This window comes from Lepidochelys olivacea, assembly GCF_965140295.1.
Source record: "Lepidochelys olivacea isolate rLepOli2 genome assembly, chromosome: 27".
Classification (NCBI taxonomy): Eukaryota; Metazoa; Chordata; order Testudines; family Cheloniidae; genus Lepidochelys; species Lepidochelys olivacea.
Genome location: NC_140437.1, coordinates 16,508,385 through 16,532,136, shown reverse-complemented (window position 1 = coordinate 16,532,136; position 23,752 = coordinate 16,508,385). Strand labels below are relative to the sequence as shown.

At 52.6% G+C, this 23,752-nt stretch overlaps 1 protein-coding gene across 2 annotated transcripts; it reads right to left on the bottom strand.

Moving 5' to 3' along the window:
* Positions 1-2,049: 2,049 nt before the first annotated feature.
* WIPF2 (WAS/WASL interacting protein family member 2) lies at positions 2,050-23,213 on the bottom strand. Of its 2 annotated transcripts, XM_084616068.1 has the most exons (9): positions 23,108-23,207; positions 17,722-17,774; positions 9,373-9,499; positions 8,163-8,295; positions 7,522-7,644; positions 6,127-6,789; positions 4,677-4,886; positions 3,058-3,159; positions 2,050-2,220 (listed from the first exon to the last, which is right to left on the bottom strand). In XM_084616068.1, exons 3-9 carry the CDS (start codon positions 9,433-9,435, stop codon positions 2,180-2,182), a joined length of 1,335 nt encoding a protein of 444 aa, XP_084472194.1. In that variant the 5' UTR covers positions 9,436-9,499; positions 17,722-17,774; positions 23,108-23,207; the 3' UTR covers positions 2,050-2,179. The 2 variants fall into 2 exon arrangements, with proteins under 2 accessions (XP_084472194.1, XP_084472193.1); XM_084616067.1 differs by lacking the exon at positions 17,722-17,774 and having other exon boundaries at positions 23,108-23,213.
* Between the last annotated feature and the right edge of the window lie 539 nt (positions 23,214-23,752).

The following is a 23,752-nucleotide window of genomic DNA, read 5'->3' as shown; positions in this document are numbered from 1 at the left end:
TCCTTTGATGAGTCACAGACCAGTTTGGCCGAACCATCTTGGATACTCCCCGCATTGCTACAAAGCTGGTTCCGCCTGCGTTTTCCCACCGACCGATAAATGACCAAGGCATACAGACACCACAGCAGGGTGATGAAGGAAACGCTAACAGGTCTCCGACGAGCAGTGGAAGTACCACAAAACATATACAAGACAACATTCGAAACACCTAATAGCAAAGTGCTTTGGCCCAGAAGTTGCGATTTGAACAGAGGTGCATCTTTATTATTTTTATTTAAATGCAATTTCAAGCTTATTGGTTTTTATTTTTTCCTTTAAAAAGAACCCCCTCTGCTTCCAAAACAAGACTCACAGGAAGCGAACATTATAGGGAAATACTTTTTTTCCTTTTTTAAAATTTATTTAAACAAAAATGCACAGTGCATTAACTTCTCTTCCAACCAGCTAAGCTGGGCAGATATTTTTCCTCCAGAAAAACAAAAAACAAACCCAAAATTTCCTGTAACCGGGCAGTGGTCCTCAACATGAGTGCTGCCTAGTTCTAACATAAAAAGGATACATTTCCATCATCATAGAAAAAGAGCAGTTTAAAGGTGAGGATTTTAGTATACTTGCAACAAGCCCACCTTAATCCTATATTACAAGCTTTTTACAACATACAAAATAGATCAGTAACTATGATTAATGTAACCCCTCCTGGTTAGAGAGTAAATATACAGAATAATCATCAATCTGGTACCAACAGGAGGACAGAAGTAGTGTATAAGGCAAAACAACAGCTAGGTACTGGATTATTGTTAGAAACCATGGAATCTGAACAGTCATTAGCTAGTTTGGCCAAACGAGGCAATCCCCCCATTAGAAATAGTGTGAAAACACTCTCTCTAGCCAGGCAACCCACAGTCAGAACACAAGGACCCTGATCTCCCCCCCACAGATTAAAACCTATTTAGCAGGGTTTCCATATTTTTTGCTTATTAACATTACAACGATGATAGTCTTCCTGTTAAAATGATAAATCTGGTCATTTAGCATTAAAATCAGAGTACCCAGCAGGGCATGAAGGGCCGTGCCACCCATCGGGAGCAGAGACAGCATTTCGCAGGAACCCATCAGTCTGATTAAACTGACCGCTCCCAATACAGCAAGCTCCGACACCACAGGCCGCTAGCTACCATCCGTCTCGTAACCAGGGGGCAAGCTGGAGATGCTTGCAGCTGCTGTTACCAGGTTAAAAAACCAGGAATGATTAGCCTTGTCAAATTCTCTTCCGGGGGGAGGAGGGGAAATCTAGCAGTGCCCTATTTGCTACAACAATGCGCTCTGAGGAAGGGCCACGCAGCCATGGACAGCATCCCCAGACAGAACACGGCCCACAAACAGCCTGCATGTTCCAGCCAGGGGTCAGTCCCTCTGGAACGGCTGGGATAGCATGCCCTGAGCTAGCATTTGCTCCGTCCAGTGTGCCCGTGTTCCTTTGGGACAGTAGGGTCCCCTTCGCTGTATCCATGGGGGGAAATGGCAGTTGCTGTGTCTGGGTAAATAACCATGTTAGTTTAAACTCTTCCTGTACCCTGTTGCTTTAGCTGACCTGATCAGTATATAGTGTTCTCAGCCAATAGTGTTCTAGACATTCCGCTTTTCAAAAACCCATCCCTTTTCCTACACTCCCGTCTCCAAATCTGACACCCCCCTCCCCCCCGGGCCCTTTCCCGCCCTCCCTTCTCCAAATCTGACGCCCCGCCCCACATGCCCCTGCCCTAGCATGGAGCACCGGGGGGTACTGGCCACACCACGCTGGTTTCTGGCCCCAAAGCCATCACACACTGGCTTTCTTGCTTGGAGTTCACCCTACGTTATATTAACTTTGTGGACCAGGAGAGTCTTTTTGCACAGATCTGCAGAATGGCGCAGGAAGCCTCTTTCCAGCGCGGCCCGTGGATCTGCAGCTATAAAGTGGAGGAAGGGACTCACCCAGGTAAGTCCAGGTATGAATGCATAGATGGAGGTGAGAGGGGATTCATCCGGGTTTGTTTGTTCCTTGCACCATTGGAAAAACAAAACAAGACACTGGGAGCTTCTCATGCAGGTTCCTAGGGGCAGGAGGGAAAGTCCATTCAAGGAAAGGAGAGGAGGTCTGTCTCCTCGCCAAGGAGCAACCAGGCAGTGCAGCTGGACTTCACCTGGGAATGGGAGGCAGCGGCGGGGCCCCCCGTGTTGCTGCAAGGCAAGGAAGCCGGGTTAGTTAGGCTGTAACAGGAAGAGCAGGAGTTTCCTGGCCAAGACACTCAGTTCAAAGGTCTCCTCACCAGCTGCCGTGTCAAGTATCGGTCCTTGGACACCAGCCTGGCCAACAGCTGCCGAGTCTGTGCACTCATGGGCCACTTCCCCCAGGGAATTCCCAAAACCTGGGATCCCTGTCCAGCAACCACAGACCCAGCTGTCACTGGTGCACGGGCTCGTTATCATCCCAGCTTCCAGCACTGCCCCCTGGGGCTCCAGCTTCCACCCACCCAGGGGATGCAAAGAGCCACCGCCCCCGAACGAGCCATGGAGGAGCCCAGTGTGAGGCCTGGGGTTTTGCAGGAGCGAAGGGGGCGGGGGGGGAAGGAAATCAGGACTGCATCTCCAGCCAGTGCCTGTCAGCAGCAGGCTCCCAGGGAGCTCAGGTGGGGAGGCCAGAGCCCTGGAAGCTCTGCACTGACGGAGGCAGGTCTCTGGGGGGTGCTATTAGAAGGCACAATATTGCCACAGGCCATGAGCTTAATCAAGGCACCTTTGGGGTTAGACCCCATGTGTGAACAGGGGCAAAGACCCATCGCGCGGGCTTGGAGAAGCCTAGCAAGGGAAGACAACGGGCTGATAGAAAGGCAAAAGCCCATTGCTCGCTGTACAGACAGCCGGTGGACAGCAGTGCTCAGCAGTGGCTTTAGCCCTCCTGCTCTGAAGCGGTAGGTGCCACCCAGGTGGCTTAGCGGGACAGGCGCTGGGGAGTCCTCCACCAACCAGGCGCAGATGTTTTAGCGGCAAGACGCATTGGCTAGGTCCGTCACCTACCTCGGTTCGTTTTGCTGGGATAAGTTCTCTGGAAGTGTTTATACTCCTCTGGAGCTGGAAAGTCTTCAACTGGATGAAAGGAATATTTGGACTCAAAGTCATCTGGGAAGAAGGGAAAAGGGTGAACTAACTAAGACAACTGAAGAGAGGAAACAGAAAAGGTCAGCTTGCACCCCGATTTCTCGGAGCTCCCAATCGGAGCCAGTGACGCAGAAGCGCTCTACTGCTGGGGGGGAGCACGGAGAATCTCTCCCCACTCACGGGAGCTGCTGGGCATGTTGGAGATCCAGCTGTGCGAGTCTGAGCAGCTGGGGATGGAGATACCCATCCTGGTCATGCTCTGGGTGTCACGGGGGAGCGGAGTCAAACAGTGTCTGGCTAAGCAAGTCAGTACAAATGAACCAGAGGAGAATTTTTCCCTCCCCTTGTAAGTTCCCATTTCTCTCTGTGCCATGCTGCCTGGCTGGCTGACAAAGGAGAATGGCTCCAGACACAGGGCTGAATTTCCACCTGGAACCCGATCAGCGGGTGTTAATCACGCAGTTAGAGACACGATCCCATTGACGGGGGCCCTCCATTCACTGCGCTAGCTGCAAAGCCACTCTGCAAGCATTAGGGAGTGCTGCGCGAGTGGAAATCAGGCCTTAGCCTCATCGAATAGTTGGGCCCCAGTACCTGTTAACTGGAACATGCTCCCTCCCCACCCTCTGTTCCTAGTGGGCCTGGACCCGATTCAGACAGGAGCCAAATGGTTCACGAGGCTCAAGTTCCAGTCGATGATGGTTAGATTTTCTGAGTGGGGCCCATGACTCCAAGCCAGGGGGCAAATACAGAACCTGATCACTTCAGCCTCTATCAAATCCGGTTCCAGAGCAACGCACAGGGAGTTTGCCCACCCCAGCATGTCTCATGCCTGGCACTGCCCAAGGCCGGAAGGTTTTCATTCAATAGTTAAGCCCAGTGCTCTGCAGGAGTGGGGATTCCTGAAGGTTTCCCACCCTTGTAGCCAGCATAGACACCACAGCCAGGGAACACAGGGTTTCCCGCCACCCCCTAAAGCCTTCATAAGACCCTGAAATTCATCCATTTTATCCTCCCTTGTCTCCAAAGGAGCTAGAATTCTACCACGACATGGTATCAGAAGCCAGGCTGCTAGGGGCTAGAGAGACACGAGGCAATGAATGCCCTGGGGGGAACAGAATTCCTCTCTGAACTGAAGGAGGACAGCAATAGCGGGGTTCCACCCCGGAAGCGGGGAAGGGCAGAGTCAGCCCTGCAATAACACCCTTCGGAAGAAAGCATCTGGCTGTTAAGGGCAGGGAGGGAGGGAGCATTGTGCTCTCCTCCCAAGAGCCAGCCACAGCAGAGGCACTGTACTGGAGACAGACCCAGGAACGCTCGAGCTGCCGGAGAGTCGTGCGCCCACCCATGAAGATTCCTGAACTGCTGCAGCATCAGCAGGGAGTGGCTCGCACCTTGTTTACGTAGGACCTACAAGAACAGCAGTTTTCCATGCACCTCCCCAACGCAGTGTCTGTAGAGAGCTGTTTGGAACCTGGACTGCATTGCCCAAGCAGGCCGAGGCAGGTTCTGTCTGGGGTCTAACATCATCTACTTACCCAAGAAAGATCTCATGGTGGCGATGGAATCTCTGTGCCCATTTCGCACGGGCGGAGGTGGAGGGGGCGGCCCAGCAGGTGTCCTGGTAGGTGGGGGCGGAGGTTTCCCTCGACTCGGAGGCTCCGATGACCCATGCATTCTGTAGGGGGGCGGGGGCGGGGGAGCATCACGACCACCATTCCGCATCAGCGGGGGCGGGGGCGGGGGGGCTGCAACAGAAACCCTGATCAGCACAGATAAGGACATAGGAACGGTCAGACCCATGGCCCAGCCGCCAACACCAGGTGCCCCTGAGCGAATGAACAGAACAACACAGCCATCGAGCGATCCAGCCCGTCGCCCGCTCCCAGCTTCCAGCAAACAAGGGCCCGGGAGACTCTTGGATCATCGTGTCCATCCGCGCAGCCTGGGCAGGACTGTGCCTCCCCCAGCACTCTCCAGTGAGGCATCCTCCAGCAACGGGGCACTGAGGGTTATTCCACCGCTCGGAAGGTACTGCCCAGTTCTCCAGTGGGCAGCCCAGCGGGGGACAGAACGCCAGACCTAACCCTCCTCCGGCCGGCTGGGGAGCCCACGTTCAACAAGACTGGTCGTTACCATTGCAAAATCCCAGCACACAGCTCACCCGTCAGGCTCTGGACATTTTTCAAGCCAGTATTTTCAGGGGCCCACTCTACCCCCTCATGCCAGCCGAGACTCCAGGTCAGGCAGAGATGCCAGGCTAGAGCACACCAGGATCAGGGCTCGGCAAGTACCTACTAGAGCCTTTCTGCTGTTTCGTGCCCCAATGAGACATTTTCAGCTCATGTTCCTAATTAGGTTAATTAGACAGAATAATGCACCAGCTCTGTAGCGGTGACTCAACTGAGGGACTCCAGCAGGGCCACAAGGGGCTGGAGCTGGCAACTAACCGAGGCAGAACTGCAGCCTTGTGGCGCAGCCCGGGACGGTGCATTCGAAGAGCCCGATAAAATACGAGTGCTGTGCTTTCCCGACTCCAAGGGCTGACCACAGGCGGATGCTTGCACGGCCACGGAGCCACGTGCGAGGGGGAAGCTGAGGGCATCCGGGAGAAAACGCAAAGAGCTTGAAGAGAAAATGTTGCCTTAAGTCGTGCTCGGAAAGGCTGACATCAGACCCTGAAGCTCTGACTTTCTCCCAGGAAGCTCCTGCAAACGAGGGCTCTAACGCAAGGGACAAGTTCCAGGAGGAGGCTGAACCCCCTCAGGGATCAGACAAACACATCGGTAAGCCTGACAAACGAACGCCCCTTACCCGCAGCAGGCACTGGGGATTCCACCCCGCCCCCTTGTCTCTCCTCACACCTGGGGAGCCACGCGGCTACACCGCTGCAAACCATCAGGAGCCGGCAGCCGCGTCTCGCGTGGCTGCCTGACGGCCACACTAGCTCCGGGGCTGCTGACCAGGGTGCGCTGGAGGGGCTCTTACCTGCTCCCCTGCTTGGAGGGTCTCGGGCTGGCGGAGGGGGTCGATTGCTCTGGAGTGACGGGGAGGCCGAAGAGGGTGGAGGAGGGGCCATGCCCCTCATGGAGCCCGGGGTTTTCCTATGCAAAGAGTTGTGTCTCTGGGGCAGCTCCGGGGCCAGCTCGTTGATAGGGCTGGAAGGGCCATTGTGAACGCCGGGGGGCTGCCGATAGGGGGGCGGAGGGGGAGCTAGAGACTGGTTCTGAGAACTTGGCCCCGTTCGGACATTCACTGGGGATGGGGGGGGCTTGATGGGGGGCGGTGCTGGGGGGCCATCCCGGCCTGCGGTGAGCCGCTGTCCTGGAGTTGGTGGTAACGGCTTCTCCCGGTTGTAGGAAGGCGCTTTGCTGCCATGCATCGGAGGAGGTGCGGGGGGTGCGTTGGCTCGGCGGCCTGGAGGCGGGGGCGGAGGGGCAGACGAGCTGTGTTTCATGCCAGTACTGCCTGCGCTGTTGGGCCGGGAAAGGTCAGGCAAGGAGGGTCTCTGCATCCGGGGAAGCTCGGGAGGGGAAGCCCGGTTGTTGTCGGAGTCATCATGAGGTCGGCTGTTGGTCACAAGCACCGGGGGTCTTGGGGCTGCTGATCTGGAGCCAGGAACCTGAAGCGACTGCTTGCCAGAGGAGCTGTCTGTGACGGACAGAAAGCTGGGTTACTTGCCAAGGGAGGAAAAGGGTCCCAGCCGGCCTAGGGCTTGAGTTGAGGGAGATCGATGGGCCCAGCTTGGTCTGAAGGGACACACTGGAGCCAGCGCCCGGCACACAATTCAGCGGAGCCAGAGCGCTCAGCTCAGCAGAGTGCCAGGACGGGGGAATGGCAAGCACAGGGATCTCCAGAGGGAGCGGAAAGCTCCCCTCCCAGGCAGCACTAATTAACCCTCGCAGGTTCTGAAGGCCAAGGTTATGCACAGAAGAAAGGCAAAGTAACATTCTTCTGTTAACACTTGGTGCACCTAGGGCCATTCCCAAAGCACAAGACAAGACAAGCCTCATCCCACCCCGGGAAATAAACTATCCTTAATGGGACAGATGGGGGAAACTGAGGCACAGAGGGATGCACTGGTTTACCCAAAGTCCCAGACAGGATGGCTGTAAAAACTGGGATTATCGCCTGGCTCATAGGCCTGTGTTCAGACAATTCCCCCGTCGGGGCCAGCCTGGTAACCCTGGTTTCATGCAGTGAGAACCCCCAGCCCTTCTGAGACCAGATCAGGTGCCAGAGCCTAGCGAGGGCGGGGGGCCACGGAAGGACTGGTGCATTGCAACGTGCTGTGATGCGCCCCTGCACCCCAGCAGCATTTCAGACCCCCCTGCTCGACGCTGGTGACCAGTAAGCAACGGCAGCGAGCGATTTACTGGGTACCTGAGTTGTCCTTCGCTCCTACGGGTCTGAGCTTAGGGACGCCCCCTTGGAAGAGGCCCCCTTTGGGCTGGAGCGCTGCTGAACTGGACCCGCTGCTGCCGCTGCCGCCTCCTCCCTTGGGCTCTGAAACAAGAGGGGTCCAAACTCAGCCCCTAACACAGCCTCCCTCCCAAGGGGCCCCTTTCCTTCTCGCGGCTTTGATTTGAAGCATCCCAGCTCCAGGTGCAGCATGCCTCAGATTAGGCAGCACCGAGCGCGTATGCGGGGCATTAGCAGCTCTGTTCACCCCCACTCGCTGTCGCTCCAGGACCACTAACTGAACGGTGCCTCTCACGTCTGCAGCTGGAGCACCAATATTCCCCCAGGCCTTGGCTCAGGAGTGAGTGCGTGTTCACAGAATGAGGACTGTACGCCTAGGAGCATGGGGCCTCAAAAGTTTCTAAGGGAAGGTGTGGGGAGAAACCAACTCGGCCAGTCCGGAGCAGCCATGGGGCTGTCGCAGTTTCACAACAAATGCCCTTCCCAGCAACGGCAGCAATTTGGAGGAACACCAACTGGAATTGCAGTTAGAGGTGGACAGGAGGCTTTGGGGCCAAGAGGCACCGCCCGGCGCTTTGGACGCAAACGCCTAGGATACTCACTCTCCAGGACTGGAGCGCTCCGGTCATTGACCTGCGTCACCTTTTTCAGTTTGGGCCCTTTGCAGATATCTTGGAGCAGGGCTCCTCTACCTCGCTGCTCATCTCGGCTCAGCTTCGGGAGCTCGGTGTTTGCCTAGAGACAAGAGGGACATTACAGAGAGAAAGCAAGTCAGTGCCAGGCACGTTCCCAGCCCTGCTGGTACAGACGGGCTGGCTGGAAGTCTCATTACAAACCAACCCCAATCCCCCCATTCCAACCCTGACTGCAGCCCCTGGCAGCAATGCACTGTCCCTTCCCGCCACAAGGCAGCTCTGCTTCAATCCCTCCCTTCCAGACGGAGCATCGCGCCAGACCCAAACCAAGGCACACGCAGAGTTCTCAGGTAGTACCGGGCAGGTTCCTCCTATGCCCAAGAGGAGCGTCGCTACAGTCCTTGCCCCCTTACCCCACACATAAGTATCCCCATCTCCGCTGGGTCAAAGGGGCATAAGAACCACACCTGAGATTCTTTGCTCTCCCTCTGGGGCCATTTGGGAGGGAAGGGGGCAGCAGCCCCACATCACAGGATCTCAGCCCTCCCCTAGCACGCCTCGAATTGGCTTTGGTGGAGGAAGCGCCACTCCCAACTGACAGGTGATGGCAACCGTTAGCCCACCAGCAACTTCACTTCCCCTGTTCCCTCCTCTCATCCCCTGCTTCTGACCAGCTCCACTTCCCCCGCTGCCCAAAACGCGCCTAGCTCTCGCTGCTGAGCAGGGCCCTGTCTCACACCAGAACTTCTGCTAGTGACACGTCCATAGGTCTGGTCATGCTGCCCAGCTGAGCCCTGAGGGGACACTGCAGCAGGCAGTAACCACACAGTGCCAGATCAGAATCATGCACACAGGGCACAATCTCACAGCATCACCTAATTAATCAACACGTCTCCAGCACTTAGCATCGTCCGTGTCACATGGGCATTCACTGATCCCCACCACACAGCCAGGGAAACTGAGGGCAGGAGTCAGGTGACTTATCCACAGTTACACACAGTCTCTGGAGTCCCATTCAAGCTGCCGCCAACAGCTCCAGCAACGCACCAGGGTGTCCAGCCAGAGAAAATGCAGCTGTGAAGAAAGCACCCCATGTACATGAGCTACCCCAGGAGAAGGGAAGTGGCAGGGCAGAGTAGCCACTAGCCCCAGAGAGAGGGGGCGAGCGGGGCCGTACCTGATTAAAGGTTGGTGGTGGAGGGGGGCCAGGAGGCGGTGGAGGGGGAGGAGGTATTGGCATCCTTTCCCACTCCTGGCTGGCTCAGTCTGCTTAGCGTCCGTGGAGCGTTTGGTCCCTCATATACCTGCAATTCAGACAGAACCAGTCAGGGACCCGCAGGCCGTTTCAGCAACACAACCGTGCAAGTCCCAGGGCAAGGAACGGCAACTGGCACGAGCGGGCCACGCTGTCTGAAACACCCCACTTCAGCAGCCCCGCCTTTCTGAGAGTCCCCAACGACACGGATCCTGGGAGTGAATCACAGGCGGACGCTGAGCACAGAGCTTTAGGATACAGCACCACACGGACGTCCGTCGGGTACAGAGACTTCTACAAGGGCTTGGCTTCAGGAGAGCAATACCTGGGAGCTTCGAGCGCCACCTCCTGGCCAGCTTAAGGTGCGAGATTCCTTGAGAGGCAACTACTTCAATCACACCTGGAAGAGCAGCCTGGGGGCAGCTACTATCTCCCAGACCCTGTATCTGGACCCGCTTTTAGGTCCCTAGCAAGGAAGGCTCAGCACTTGCCCAGGAAGCATGGCTGGTGAGAGCTGCAAAGCATCCAGAATTCAATTTATTTTTAACCCAATCATCTCACTTGAGAAAGGAACAAACCAGCTACCTTGATCCTACACTCCATCAATCCACACCACTTCAGCCACAGCAGGCGGCTGCTAACGCCAGGATTTAACGGGCCCATGACATCTACAGCTCATCAGTGGAAATCGAGCTAACGCTGCAGAATTCCCAGGCGGGAGCCACAAGCCATAAATGTATCTACATCTTTTATCGTGTAAATCATCATCAAGAACCATTTGAGATGGAAGAGACCTGGAGCCTGCACCCCTGGGTCACAGCAGGGGAGAATCTCTTCTTCCTGAACCATCCCTGAGAAGGAGGCATTAACGGCCAGATTTTCAAAAAGGTTCAGATCGCACACAGGCGCCAATGCAAAGGGCCAGCGGAGTACCTGAAAATCTGGCCCAGTGTCTAGGTTATTTCTAACAGTGACTCCAAAGTGCCCAATGGGAGCGTATTTCACTGTCTGAACTGTTCATATAGAAATATCCTAATAATGTATCTGAGTTCTACCCTACCTAGCACAGCCACCACCAACTGCTGGTAGGCCTTTGAATAACCTGGGTACTGAACAGCCTGTACAAACCATCCACGGTCACAAATGAAACATTTCCGTGGAGGAAATAGATTAAGGCACAAGATGGTGAATCACCAGGTGACTGCAAGACACCGATACCTGTCAGAGCCATTAGTCTGACAACATGAAATTACAAAATTAAAACTCTCAAACAGTAGCGGCTAATGGGATTGGAATGTGATGAACACCAGGACTCACTTGTCAAAGCAGGAGTTACATGTGCTCCAGATCCCTTGCCCAGATCCCATCATAAGCAAACCAAGGAGTTTAACAGGCAGTTACATGACATAGCAAGATGGTACCAGTCCACATACTTCATAATGCAGAAAATAAACCCTGGCCAACCTTTGAGAGGTGGGAAGTGAGCAACAGAGGCTGCAATGGGGGCTTGTAATAAGATTTCATTATTCCTACAAGATAAACTATAGAACAATTTACTAGTGAGGCAACCCATATTGTCTAAATAAATCATGTACATTTTAGGTTATCAAAGCAGCTTTTTTTTAAGTTGTGTTCATTTCCTTTCATGCTAATTCACAGAATCCCGTCATTCCCACAGTACTCCTTCCACAATCAGAGCAAATTAGGGAGGTTCTAGTCTCATCATTTATATGTATTGCCTTGTTTAAAGGGACACCAGCAGACTGAAAGAGTCAATTTAAAAAAACAGAGTTCAAAATAATGTAAAGGACTTTCCCTGCCCTAGAGCCCACATACCAATATTTGTGGTTTTACAACCCCTTCTCTAAAAACGTCCCTCTCTTGCTGGTGAGTGAAAGAGCCATACAGACAGCGGGAAAGAGTGAAACTGGCCCTACACAAACTGCTGTTAAATACATAAATAAACCGAAGAAAAATATTTGTCTAAGTCTTTTGTTTAGTGTGATACTAAGTGGCACTTGAAACATTACTATGAAAAAAATTCAGATAGAAACATCTCTTTAAATAACGAGGCTCCCTGTTTGAACACGGCACACCAAGTGAGCACTGCAATCCAGCTACCCAAGAGCCCTTTCAGACAACAGCTCTTCATTTTGACACCGCTGTGGAATTCTGTTCGGGATGAGATCCTGCTTTTAAATAAAATCTAGACCTCATCTACAGCTATTACTCGTCTCAGCACTTTCCAGACTCTAATCCCAGACCTGAAGAAGAGCTCTGCATAAGCTCAAAAGCTTGTCTCTTTCACCAACAGAAGTTGGTCCAACAAGACACTACCTTACCCACCTTGTCCTCACAACAATCGAGAAGGCAAGTGAATTGGAGTAAGACATCAAATCCACTCAGATAGGAACTCGCACACAAGAACAGATCTGAAAGAGAACAAATTTCTCGGCTGGGGTTTCTCTGCGCTGCCTTCACTGCCTTCGGTGTGTCTGAACAGGAGCTCGCTCCCTGAGTAGCATCACGTGTGCTCCCACTCCTTCCTGCGATGAACTCATGCTTTCGTGTTATGTTCGCACTGCCTGTTGCCACAGAAGCAACTGTGATGTCACAAGGCCAATACTGTGATTTCATAGCTCAGCGGCGAAGATGAAAATAGCTTGGGGTAATTAGCTTACACTAACAGCTGGGAAATGCGCACGGGGTAAAGATTTATGATTCAGTCTGAGGTATTTGAAAGCCATGCCTAGCACCCAACTTCCTCTTTAAAAATATCAAAGCCATGAAGAACTGCTCCCCATCCTCTCGACGCGTGGCCTGTAGGAGCATTCAGATGATTAGAGGAGTTATCAGCAAGGTAACGGATCTCCACTGAGCGGAAATCAAAGTTCAGCAGCTTGCTACGAGCATGATCAGGCCTGATGGAATCCCCATCGCAGTCCATGCAAAGGAAGGTGTTGCTATCTAGCCCTGTACTTACACAACAGCACTTCCCATAGATCCTGAACATTACATACACCAATCCTGCCCAACCGTGCGAGTACCAGCCATGCTCAGATGCTACGGAAGTAATACGCGGACGACTGTGATAGGCACCCTAGACCAAGAGCTGCAACCACCATTCCACAGACACCGAGTACGTGATTTGTTTACGGTCACAAAGCAAGTCACTGGCAAAGTCCAGGATAGAATCAGGGCACACCTGCTTCCACATCCTACTTCAGACCCCTGGGACCTCACTGTACCTCGAAGATCATTACTCAACTTTCATCAGTTTGACGTGCAATCGTTCAGTGTAACAGAGGGGAAAATCCCGCAGAATTAAACTGAGTGACTGTGGGGCTGGTTGGGGAAAGATTCTCACAGTACATGTGGATGCACTTTAACCTCTGAACGCTTTACATTGAGCAGAAGTCCCAGTCTACTGAAACAGGCATTCAAATAAAGGTTCTGCCCTAGAAGAAAAAAAGCAGAAAGAGTCTAAGCTAAAGCAGCTCAGAGAGAAAAGGGAGCTAGATTTCTAATGACCAGGTCACTTCATTTTAATGTGTGGCCCAATGCACATTACGGATGAACCACTTGGCAAGGTGGGCAAGGGAATATCTTTTATTGGACCAGCTTCTGTTGGTGGAAGAGAGAAGCTTTCAAGCGACACGGCACTCTTCCTCAGATCTGGGAAAGGTCTCTCGTATATCCTGCAACTAAACACGGCTACAAACCCCTCAGCAAAGGTCAGGTTTAAAATTAAGAGCCAATGAATTCAACTGAGCTCAAAAAACAGCCCCTATTGGAGCGCGTTACTTTATACCGAGAGAAACCAGAAGAAAACTCCAAAGGAAGGCTGAAGTAATCTAGATCTTGGAATCTTAAAAAAACAAAAAAAAAAACCACACCACATCTTTTGTTAGGTTCATGAAGTCAGTCAACACAGCTGATAAATTTCAGAGTAACAGCCGTGTTAGTCTGTATTCGCAAAAAGAAAAGGAGTACTTGTGGCACCTTAGAGACTAACCAATTTATTTGAGCATGAGCTTTCGTGAGCTACAGCTCACTTCATCGGATGCATACTGTGGAAACTGCAGAAGAGTCTCTCACAGCAACACTTACAGGCCCTTCCCGTTGAGTCTGCACCTTATGGGAAACGCGCCCCTTTGACACAATGCAGTTAAGACAGCCGATGCCCAGCATTTCATTTGCTTTGTCCTTTATTAACCAGGATTTTTACCTGGAAAAAAATCTTAATGTTCAAGGGTTTTATACGCTCCAACGGTTTAGCCTCTGGTTTGTGGTGGAAGCAATTTGAAAGACCCAGAGCAGGGCAGCATGCAAAAGGCACCGTAATAGACTAAAGCACAGAACACAGCCAGGCTCTTTGGGTAAACCAGAGGAAAAGACATTTGCCATTTAGTGGGTCTTTTATACATAAAAATAAAGGAAGCATCTTCTTCCCAGTTTCTTCAGTTGAAGAGCTCAGAAGGAGGCAAGTGGTTTTTGGATGGCAAGGTAACCAGGCCTCCTTTGACAGAGATCCTTTATAGTAACCATTCAGAACTCAGCTTGTGTCCCACCCACTGGAAAACTTATACACTAGTTCATCCGCCCAATAAACCCAGATCAGAAGTGGTCTATTTGCAAGCACTTCTATTGAGCGTAAGAACAAGTCCTTTCCCCCACCCTTTTAAAGAATAACTAAGCCAAACTTCATGCTCAGAAGCTCACTGGATTGTAGTGACCAACTGTGCTTAGCCTTCGAAAATCCACACAGATCAAACCCATGCTGGAAGTAGTTTAAACTTTCTAGACATTTGTGAAATCCAGATGTGCTGTAAAGGGAAATAACTTGTTTTCTAAAGCATTCAGTATTGATCCAGTCAGGACTTTTCACTGGAGATGCAGCAGTGCCTTTCACAGGTCAGGAGCACATTTCCTCACCTTTCAAAGGGATTTGGGTACCGTGCCAGATTCATATTTCATAGTTACAATGCTTCTACGGCTAGTTTGCATTTGCAAACCAAGATGAAGAAAACATTTCATCCTCACAGAGGGCAGTGGCTTTGAACTGCAGATTGGAGTGGAATTTCTAATCCTTATGATGCCGGACTGATTGCTGGATGTAGCTATAGTAGCTTTTAGACTATACACAAGATTAGAGCACTTCCATAATTTCCTTCTTCAGCACCCTGAAAGTATTCCAGATCCTGGACTCAGTATCCCAGACCCAACCCTGAAGTGCGACATTCCTGAGTCTCTGTTTCTGAAGAGCACAGAGGTTGCTACATAACTAATTTACTCTGCAAAATATCTCGGAATTGAGGGTCAGTCAGGCTTTTAAAAATGTACCATAAATGTTTTAAGAGAGCAAGCTGCCATCTCAATTCAAAGCTTCTCAGACACATGGCCCATCTCTGAGTGCAAACAGACATACCTGCTTCAGTTTGCAGGACTCAGACACTCATCATGAATTATTAACAACCCACAGGCCCTGACAGTGCATTTTTAACAAACCTTGAACAAAAGTTTCAGATGCCTCAGGGCCAAATTCCAGGGTCCTCAATGGAGCAAGACCCCGCTTTGCAACTCAGTGGGAGCTTTGCTCCATTGGAGGGCTGCCAAGTTGGGCCGTGCATTAACAGCTTTCCAGAAATCTTAACTTTCTTCATTTGGCAAAGGAAGAGTGTCAGCAGGATCAAGGAATCCTGTCATCACATCAAACTGAAGCAAAGGAAACAGTGATCTGGCAAGGAGGAAACACCCCTCCCATAAAAGCTTAGGGATTTCCCTCCCTCTCCCGCCACAGAACAACCCATGAGGTGCAGAGAGGGATGGGGACGCATGTGACGAAAACTAACAAGAGGACTTTTCTTATCAACATTTTATTTTAAAAAATCCTCTACTGATCATTTAACTGACAACAGTAAATAGAGACTGAATCAAGGGCTTTCTGAGGCTTTAGAATGTGACCCCATAAAGGCATTTGGGGAGGGGAAAGGGGGATGCATTCAACTGCACCACCCACGCCTCCAACCAAACAATATGCTGCAAGAGGAAAAAGGACCCCAGTGCCTTTGTTTGATTGACGTTAGTAGCTTATAGTTCAAATAAAAGTTACATTTCTTTAGCAACAGCCAGTAATCCAACATCCCCGTCCACTAAGAGCTCAAATAGCTGCTTGTATGTTCCAAGTAAATTAAACTCTCACAATTGAAAAGAAAAAAGGGCTATTGTTTAGTTCATCTCATATAGGCCCCCGAGAACGGTCTCAGAGCAGAATTTAGGTGCAACAACAGAATGTACTAGGCAAGGAGAACGTCCAATGAAATTAGACTCAGCACTGAGCAATGCAGAAGCGGAGGAGACGTCACTGGCTAGGCTGATAGCATTTTCAAAAGGTGCTAAGGGTCTGTAAGAGTGCATCTTCACCTCTAGGGCACCCCCTCATGCCTGGACGCGGTGCTGCAGGGAACTTTGCCTCTCGCGCCCTAACCGGTGGCCACTTCCTTGGCCCCACGATGGCCAGTCCCAGCCCGTGTCTTCTCCTGACTCCCTCTCTGAGTGTGTCCACACTGTAATAAAACACCAGGGCTGCTCCATCTCAGCTGACTCGGGCTGCAGGGCTATGAAGTTACAGAGCAGACATTTGGGCTCAGGGCTGTCCAGACTACTCTTCTTTATTCCCATGAGTTCTACGTTCTTCGCAGTTTGAGTCATTCCCACCCATCCTTACTTATTAACGGACCAGCTGTCTGTGGAGCACTCCTCAAAGATACCTTCTCAGCCCTTCTTGTTCCATGGAAGTCTCTGGCCTTTAACTTGTTCCTTTTGCTATCCTTTGTTTTTTCCCCTGTAGGCCACAAGGGACTGGACGTACTGGTTTGCCTGCCTCCTCCACTTTCTAGGAGGGATTCTTTCACAGACTGGGATCTCTGAGCACTGCCTTGGGAGGCAGCACTGGCCACAACAGTCCCTTGCATTCTTCTCTTTCAGTGTGGGGAGAGATCTCTCGTCCTTCCATGCGATCTAGCGAAAGCAGGCTCCTGGGCCCAGGGACATAGCCAAGTATTCGCAGGGTTTTCCTAGGCACGGGCCAAGCAGAGATGGACCAATTTATAATCCAGACTATGCAGGGCAAGGAACAGGCATGCAGTGCAAGTTATTTTGCGTAGCTACCACAAATGGCCAATCCTTGCTGTAACAATGTGGGAACCGTTTAATGGAATTCCACCAGGAGAGTCTGGTTACCCCGAGCTGAGCCAAAGCCAGGATGACCTCACAGAGAGAAGAGATGCAGTCAGGAAACAGTTTGCTGCATGTTTTTTTAAACCTAAGTGGCTAAAAATGCTGCTGCTTCTAACCAGTTCTGCAGTTCACGAGCAATTAGGAGCAAGTTTACAAGCCCAGGGCCATCTATTCAGTGCTTGCGAGTGATATTGGGCCATTTATACAATCGCTCAATGTTTGTACACAGTTCTGAAGACACAAAAGCATTACACATGGGCCCAGTGTTATGCTGGAAGAGCCATATGGGTGCTTTATGGCATAAATATGCAATTCTACTGCCAATGGCAAGACTATAACATCGCTCTCTCTGCAATCCAGCCTGCAAGGCATTCTGCTATCCCCACCACTACCTATGCACTCTGGGAAAGACGTCAAATGGAAGCATCTTCCTGCCAGGTGTGGTGGATAGTCCATATGGATCCCCAAATCATTTTATTAATGCCATGTCTTAGCCATAGGCCATTGTGCATAACCCGGGACCACTAGATTAAGACAATCTTGCAGTCCTTACTCAGGCAAGGCCCCCCCAGAAGTCAACAGGAGCTGAAGGAGCAGGTGTTAGGGCCTTCACCACAACAGCTCCAGTTGCAGGGGCGTGTGTGTTTTGCAAGGGTTGGGTAAGTGTAAGAAAGGTCTTGTGTCAACACGGGGGTGAAACTGACACACCTGCAGACTAGAGCTCAGTACCCAGCCCCGTGGACTGATTTAATCACTCAATGCAAAGCCTCCAGTTCACTGGCTGATTTAACCTGAGTTTTCCACTGGGACTTTAGAAAATAACTGAACAAAAGCACATTCTAATTGATTGATCTAACCAGTTAAACATGTTGATTTACAACTAAATAGAGCCTTTACACGAGATCTGCTCCATTGCTTGGCCGCCTAGGAGGAGCCGCTGTAGCTATCCACATTTATTTAAGCAATTATCTAGCTTACACCTGAGAATTTGTAAAATGTTACGAAGTGGTGAATGATACATTGCTTACTTACCAGCTAATTCACTTTTTGTTCCTGATTTGTATCCAGCTGCACTAGGGTGGTAACTGGAATTACAGACAACACCATGTTTATTTTGTAGGGAAATGTTCTGAGAGATTATAATCAATCTATAGTATCTATAGCACATTATAATAAATAGTCCGTACTAAATTCAAATTTTAAACAGGTTTATTTTTAAAAAAGAAAATTTCAGCCTTGGCAGAGTCATCCCCGGGGTGGTCTACACTACAGAGTGAGGTTGGCTTAACTACATCGCTCAGGGCTGTGAAAAATGTCACCCCCCCATATGGTGTCATTAAGCCGACCTACACCCGCGTGTAGACACCACGAGGTGGATGGAAGAATTCCTCCCTCAATCTAGCTACAACATCTGGATTTATTACAGGGACGGAGAAGCCCCTCCCAGTACTGTCGTGTGTACGCTGCAGCTGTCGCGCTACAGTTGTGCCATTGTAGCACTTCCAGTGGGACCCGAAAGTCACCCTGGGTCCGTTCTGGCCACGCATCGCCAGCAAGAAAGCTTCTGTCCTGTTCTGCCTCGTGCACGGAGACAAGTAATAGCCTCCCAGAGCTGCCAGCGCTTCCAAGGGAGCTGCTGCTCTGGTGTCCAAGGACGGGCTCTGGAGAACCAGGAGTAGGGCTAATGGGAGGTGAGAAGCCAAGACTGCTTGTCAGGGGCAATGGCAGCATCTCATTCATCCTGACCATGCAACCAGAGTGTCTCCAAATCACAATCCCAATTCCACCACTGAGTGTATGACCCATGGCAAGTCACAGCCACTAAGAGCCTCAGTTTTCCCTTCTGCAAAATGGGGGCCACGAAACGGACTCACCTTTGTGAAACGCTCCAGTACTAAGTGCTGTTACTGTGCCCCAGAAGCACAAAGAGGGAATTGATTCAGTAAGTGCTACTGGGAAGCCAGGAGATGAAAGAAGACAGTTTGTTTTCGTGGGATGTCTAACTAGGGACCATTTTCCCCCAGGCAACGTCTGTTTCGCCGTGAAAACCCTACTTTTATTTTGAAGAATGGCTCTGTCTTGCCCTTTGAAAGAGCGAGAAGTAAGTAGGTCAGACAGACTTGAGGACCAAACGCCCTGACAGAATCGCTTGAAAGCGAAGAGAGCCCGGCGGCGAGAGCCCCGCTCTGAAGCAAGCACCCTCACCTCTCCACTGGCGTGCAGGTGACTGTCACGCCTCACTTCAAAGATAATGCATGAAGAGCCAATCCAGTCAGAACAGAAAATCCAATAACGGAGTGGAAGTCTTGAGCAGCGACTCTCATTGCTGGCGCTAATGCCCTGGGGCCAGAGCCACAGAGACAGCTCGCTTCTGAAATTCACACATTGCCATGACTTGATGGCCGACAACATAAAGTAGGGCTTTGATTTAGCACCAAGTTATGAACACCAGTCAAACGGACCCAGTGAAAGGGGAAGATAGTAAATCAAGCCAGCCTGTCTGGCTCTGAAGAGCAACGGCCCAGCTGCAAAGAAATAATGTCTGGAGAGAGGGGGGCAATTTGTGTGCAGATCCGATGGACAGCCTGCTCTCCCCCCAGCTGTGTGGTGCAGCTCACATGTCGAACGTATGCGAAGTTGCTGGATGCGACACTTTGTTCAGGAAGCGACCGGTCTGGGCAGTTTCTGGCCCAATGCACAGCTCACTGTCATGCAGGGGGGGCTGGGCCCCTTCAGAGCCCTAAGCAGCGAAGCAATACAGCGAGAGAGCTGAAACTGGGCAGAATCTTGCAACGTCATTCGACAATTTGCAGCAATAACCTAACTGACGACGTTTCCGATAAACTCTCCATGAGCGAGCCGAGAGGCCTAGCGGGTGTGCCCAACTACCCAGGAGTGTGACAACCGCAATAAGCCCTGGCACTAAAACACTAACGCAGGCATCAGCCCAGCACCGCAGGAGACATTCTTGGCAGGTGGGTCTGCCTCAGAGAGCACATTCAAATCAGCTCTCCTGCATGATGCCGGACAAATTCACGCCTTGCCTGAAACTGCATCGGCTCCTTCAGCAGCGGTCAAGGCACTACCGTAAAGGGGAATCAGCTTCACCAAGCGCCTCTGGAGTTCTCTAGCAGGGCCACCACGGGCCACACCAAAGAGATCAGCAGCAGGCAGAGCAGAATCCAAGGCTGCTGACAGCTAAACGAGGGGCCTCAGACAAAGCCACGGCATCTTTCCAAACATTCCCACCCGCATGCAGTACATGAAATATGCTCTCTGCAGTGGTTCCTTTAAATGACTCCCCCATGTGATGCTTCTATCCTCGGCACAGCCCAATTTTAGGACACCTGCACAACCCCACGGAAGAAGCTGTAACATCCCCGTCCTGGCGCGCTTAAGCTGCACTTCGTCCTTGGCCTGAAGGTGTCTCTTTGCCTCCCTCCATGTACAACACCTGCATTTCAGCAAAGAACGACTTCCATGCCGATACCAGCTGGCTGCAAGGAACTGTTGGTAACGCCTGTGAAGTGCTCTCAAGGTGCCAGGAGCAGTGCATTCATTTATCTGCTGATCACTACATGCAATTCACATCTGCTTCCACAACATCCCATCGGGCGACACTAAAATAACTGCTTGCCAAGGCTCCTGAACAGTTGCAAAGGGGGCCATTGTCTCTCTCTAAATGAATTTGGTTCTCAGAGCTACTGAATCAGAGATGGATTATTCATAGCTTATTAACTGCAAATGGATGTGTGTGAGATACTCATTCCAGATGCATCAGCTTGGAAGCTAGCTCAAGCTGCGGTTTGGAAAATACTCACTACGGACCCCAGAACACCAGTAATAACCTAGCTCTTACCCAGCACTTGCCATCAGCAGATCACAAGCGCTTTACAAAGCGGACGAGTATTACCACCTCATTTGCTAGATGAGGAAACAGGCACAAAGAGGGGCAGTGACTTTCCCAGTCACCCAGAAGAAGTAGAAGAACGGTAGTACTGTTCTAACATCAGCAGTAGAACCCAGGTCTGCTGAATCCCAGTCTAGTGCTTTAGCCATCAGGCCACACTGCCTGTAACACACTGCTTGCTGATGGCTGAGAATCCCTCCCTAATTCAGTCCCGGGCTACCCACCCCCAGCTCTGCTGCTGCCGCCTCTCACACCTGACCTGTCGTTCCAGACCCAGTTCCCACATGAGATTTGGCCAAAGCCCCTCAAAACCTGACATGCAGTTTCCCTGGCTCTTCCAGTACAAGACATTCCCTGTACAGTCTTGTGCTGGGACTGAATAGCCGAGTGAGAGAGAGAGAGAGCGAGCCAGCCCATCAATTAGGTGACAGTAGATGAGCAAGCCAACAGAATGCAGTGACAAGAGAAAATTCAACGCCAAGACACCTGGCACACACTCCGGCTGTGCAGAGATATTCTTCCCATACACAGCCCCCAAAACGCAGCCAGTTCTGGAGCCCTGAAGATTATCTGGGGGCACCAAGATACCACACAGACAAATGCCTATAACAGACTAAGAGTCACAGTCTCTGCACAGGTGAAACCTGAGCCTGGAAAAGCAGGAGAATAATCAAGGACAGGAATAAGCCATATTACTTCTGCAGAGCAAGGGGGTTGGAAAGGACAGTGCTTATACCATGGCACATTGGCCTGACACCAGTTTCTTTCAAGCCATGATAAGACAATTATCAGCTGCCTTCTCGTTTGTTTGTTAAAACAAGGACTTTGCACAGGGAACCCCAAAGATTTACAATGGAAGCACAGAGCAGGAAGCTGGGGGAGCACCCAGGTTATCACATGATCAGTTAGAACCATGGCAATGCACAATTTACCAGATCAGATCAGACTATTGGTCCTCCCCAGCTGTTACCCTGCCTCTAACTGCAGCCAAGAGCTGATGCTTAAGAGGAAAGCAAGAAACCCCATCATGCACCTGACCAGTTGGGCAATTCTGTACATGGCCCAGGAGGAGAGTTCCCTGGCTGCAATTGGCTTGTCAGATTCCCCCAGACTACAGATGAAACTGAGGTGTTCTCTTGCAGCCCGTTCCTTAAAATCCAGCAACAGAGACAAACCCATCACACGCTAGCCAAGTTCTCAAGTATGTTGCTGGCAGTCTGTTTGTCTGTTTTTCCTCATCTGCACATAAACCTAGCTTTGAGAAGGCTAAAGGCTGGGCAGGTAACAGCCTGAGCAGGGATAAACACCTGGGTCAAGATGCTTGTGAGAGTCTGAGAACGGGTAATCCTCTGCCCCAAGACTGACGCTCCCTTGGCTGACCGTCCAAGTCCTTCATGGGAGAGTGGCCACACGTCGGAGAGGGCTCCGGGGGACCCCTGGCAGGCGCACGCGTTCAGGAGTGGGGGATGACCGGGAGACGGACGGGGAATTTGGAAGAACTCTATGTCTCTTCTCAGAGAAGAAGGGGCAATTTAAGATTCGGCAGCACAAGCAGCTCGTCAGGCAGAGGCAGGTGCTTTGGCGATGCCGATAAGGCCGCAGCCTCCTTCCCAACTAGTGCGACGGGAGCGACACGAACAGCGTCCCACAGGGGCAGGGATGCCACGCACCCCCGGTGCTGCCAGGGCATGGGAGAGAAGCACCGACACAGCGGGCCGAGAGGAACGAGCCCCTCCCTGGAAAGGGAAATCCCACCTTCCTCATGCAGGGAGCAACACAGAGCCTTGTAACAGCTGGCAAGAGCCCCCCCGACCCGCACCGAGCCCGCGGCAATTCACAAGGGCAAGACACATCCAGGAGGGGCTGAACCAGGGAGTGCGGGGCGGGGGGCGGCACCCCACTGGGCTGCAGGGAATCGGAGCCACCCCGTTCGCTGCAAGGGCTCCCCGTCCGGATCTTCGGGCCCCAGCCCCCCGCCAGCCCCAGGCGACCCCCCCCCGCGGGCCCCAGCCTCCCGCAGACGCCCCCCCCCGGACCCCAGCCCCAGAACCCCCCGCCCGGCCGCCCCCGCCAGCCCCAGACGACCCCCCCCGCGGGCCCCAGCCTCCCGCAGACGCCCCCCCCCGGACCCCAGCCCCAGAACCCCCCGCCCGGCCGCCCCCGCCAGCCCCAGACGACCCCCCCCGCGGGCCCCAGCCCCCCGCAGACGCCCCCCCCCGGACCCCAGCCCCAGAACCCCCACCCGGCCGCCCCCGCCAGCCCCAGACGACCCCCCCCCGGGCCCAGCCCCCCCGCCCAGCCCCAGACGACCCCTCCCGCGGGCCCCAGTTTCCCGCAGACGCACCCCCCGGGCCCCAGCCCCAGAACCCCCCGCCCGGCCGCCCCCGGGCCCGGGCCCGGGCCCAGCCCCCCGGCAGACCCCCGCACCCCCCCCCCGGCGCCTGTGGGCTCTGGCACGTCGCAGCCCCCAGCAGCGCAGGGCTCCGCCCACCCGGGGCTCCTGCTCACCCGGAGCCGCCGCCACCGCCGCTCGCTCCGCACCGGGGCCTCCTGCCTCCGCCAACCCGGAAATGAGCGAACCTCCCCGGCCCCTAGCCGCGGCGGCCAAACAAAATGGCGGCCGGGGAACCCTCTGCGCATGGGCAGAGGACACGCCCCCCCCATCCGGTTTTAGCGCGACGGGACGCTCAACGCTTGGGACAGGTTGAAGACGCCATGTTGGGAAGGTCATATGGCCTGCCAGTATGCGGCCATGTTGGCGAGGTCACCCGGTCACACAGCAGCCCGCTGCCCTGTTGGGAAGGTCAAGCGAAACCATCTTTGTGGCCATTTTAGGAAGGTCCAAAGGAAGTGCTGCTATGTACGCCTCTTGGGAAGGTCGCTGAGCTGTGTGGCCTGGGCCACCATGCAGGGAAGGTCACATAGGGCCCTAGGACCAGTGAGTGGGGGTGGGTTGCTGAGGCCCTTTGCCAGACCCTGGAGCACCCTGGGACCCACCTGTCCGCAGGCCTGTGGAGCTGAGGCTGCCACCTGCCCTCAGCTTGGGGTACTGGCATTTCACAGCACGACGTGACATCATCACACTGCGCCAAAATGATGTCACACCTCAGTAGGCCTCTACTTATTGTTTCAGTGACATCACACCACTATATG

What these genes read in the sequence shown, in the direction of transcription:
- WIPF2 (XM_084616067.1), bottom strand. Translation starts at nt 9,435, where the DNA reads ATGCCAATACCTCCTCCCCCTCCACCGCCTCCTGGCCCCCCTCCACCA. An exon ending in CACCACCAACCTTTAATCAG is followed by an intron (nt 8,296 to 9,372) that starts GTACGGCCCCGC and finishes TCTTGTCTCTAG; the next exon opens with GCAAACACCGAGCTCCCGAA. An exon ending in AGGAGCGAAGGACAACTCAG is followed by an intron (nt 6,790 to 7,521) that starts GTACCCAGTAAA and finishes TGTCCGTCACAG; the next exon opens with ACAGCTCCTCTGGCAAGCAG.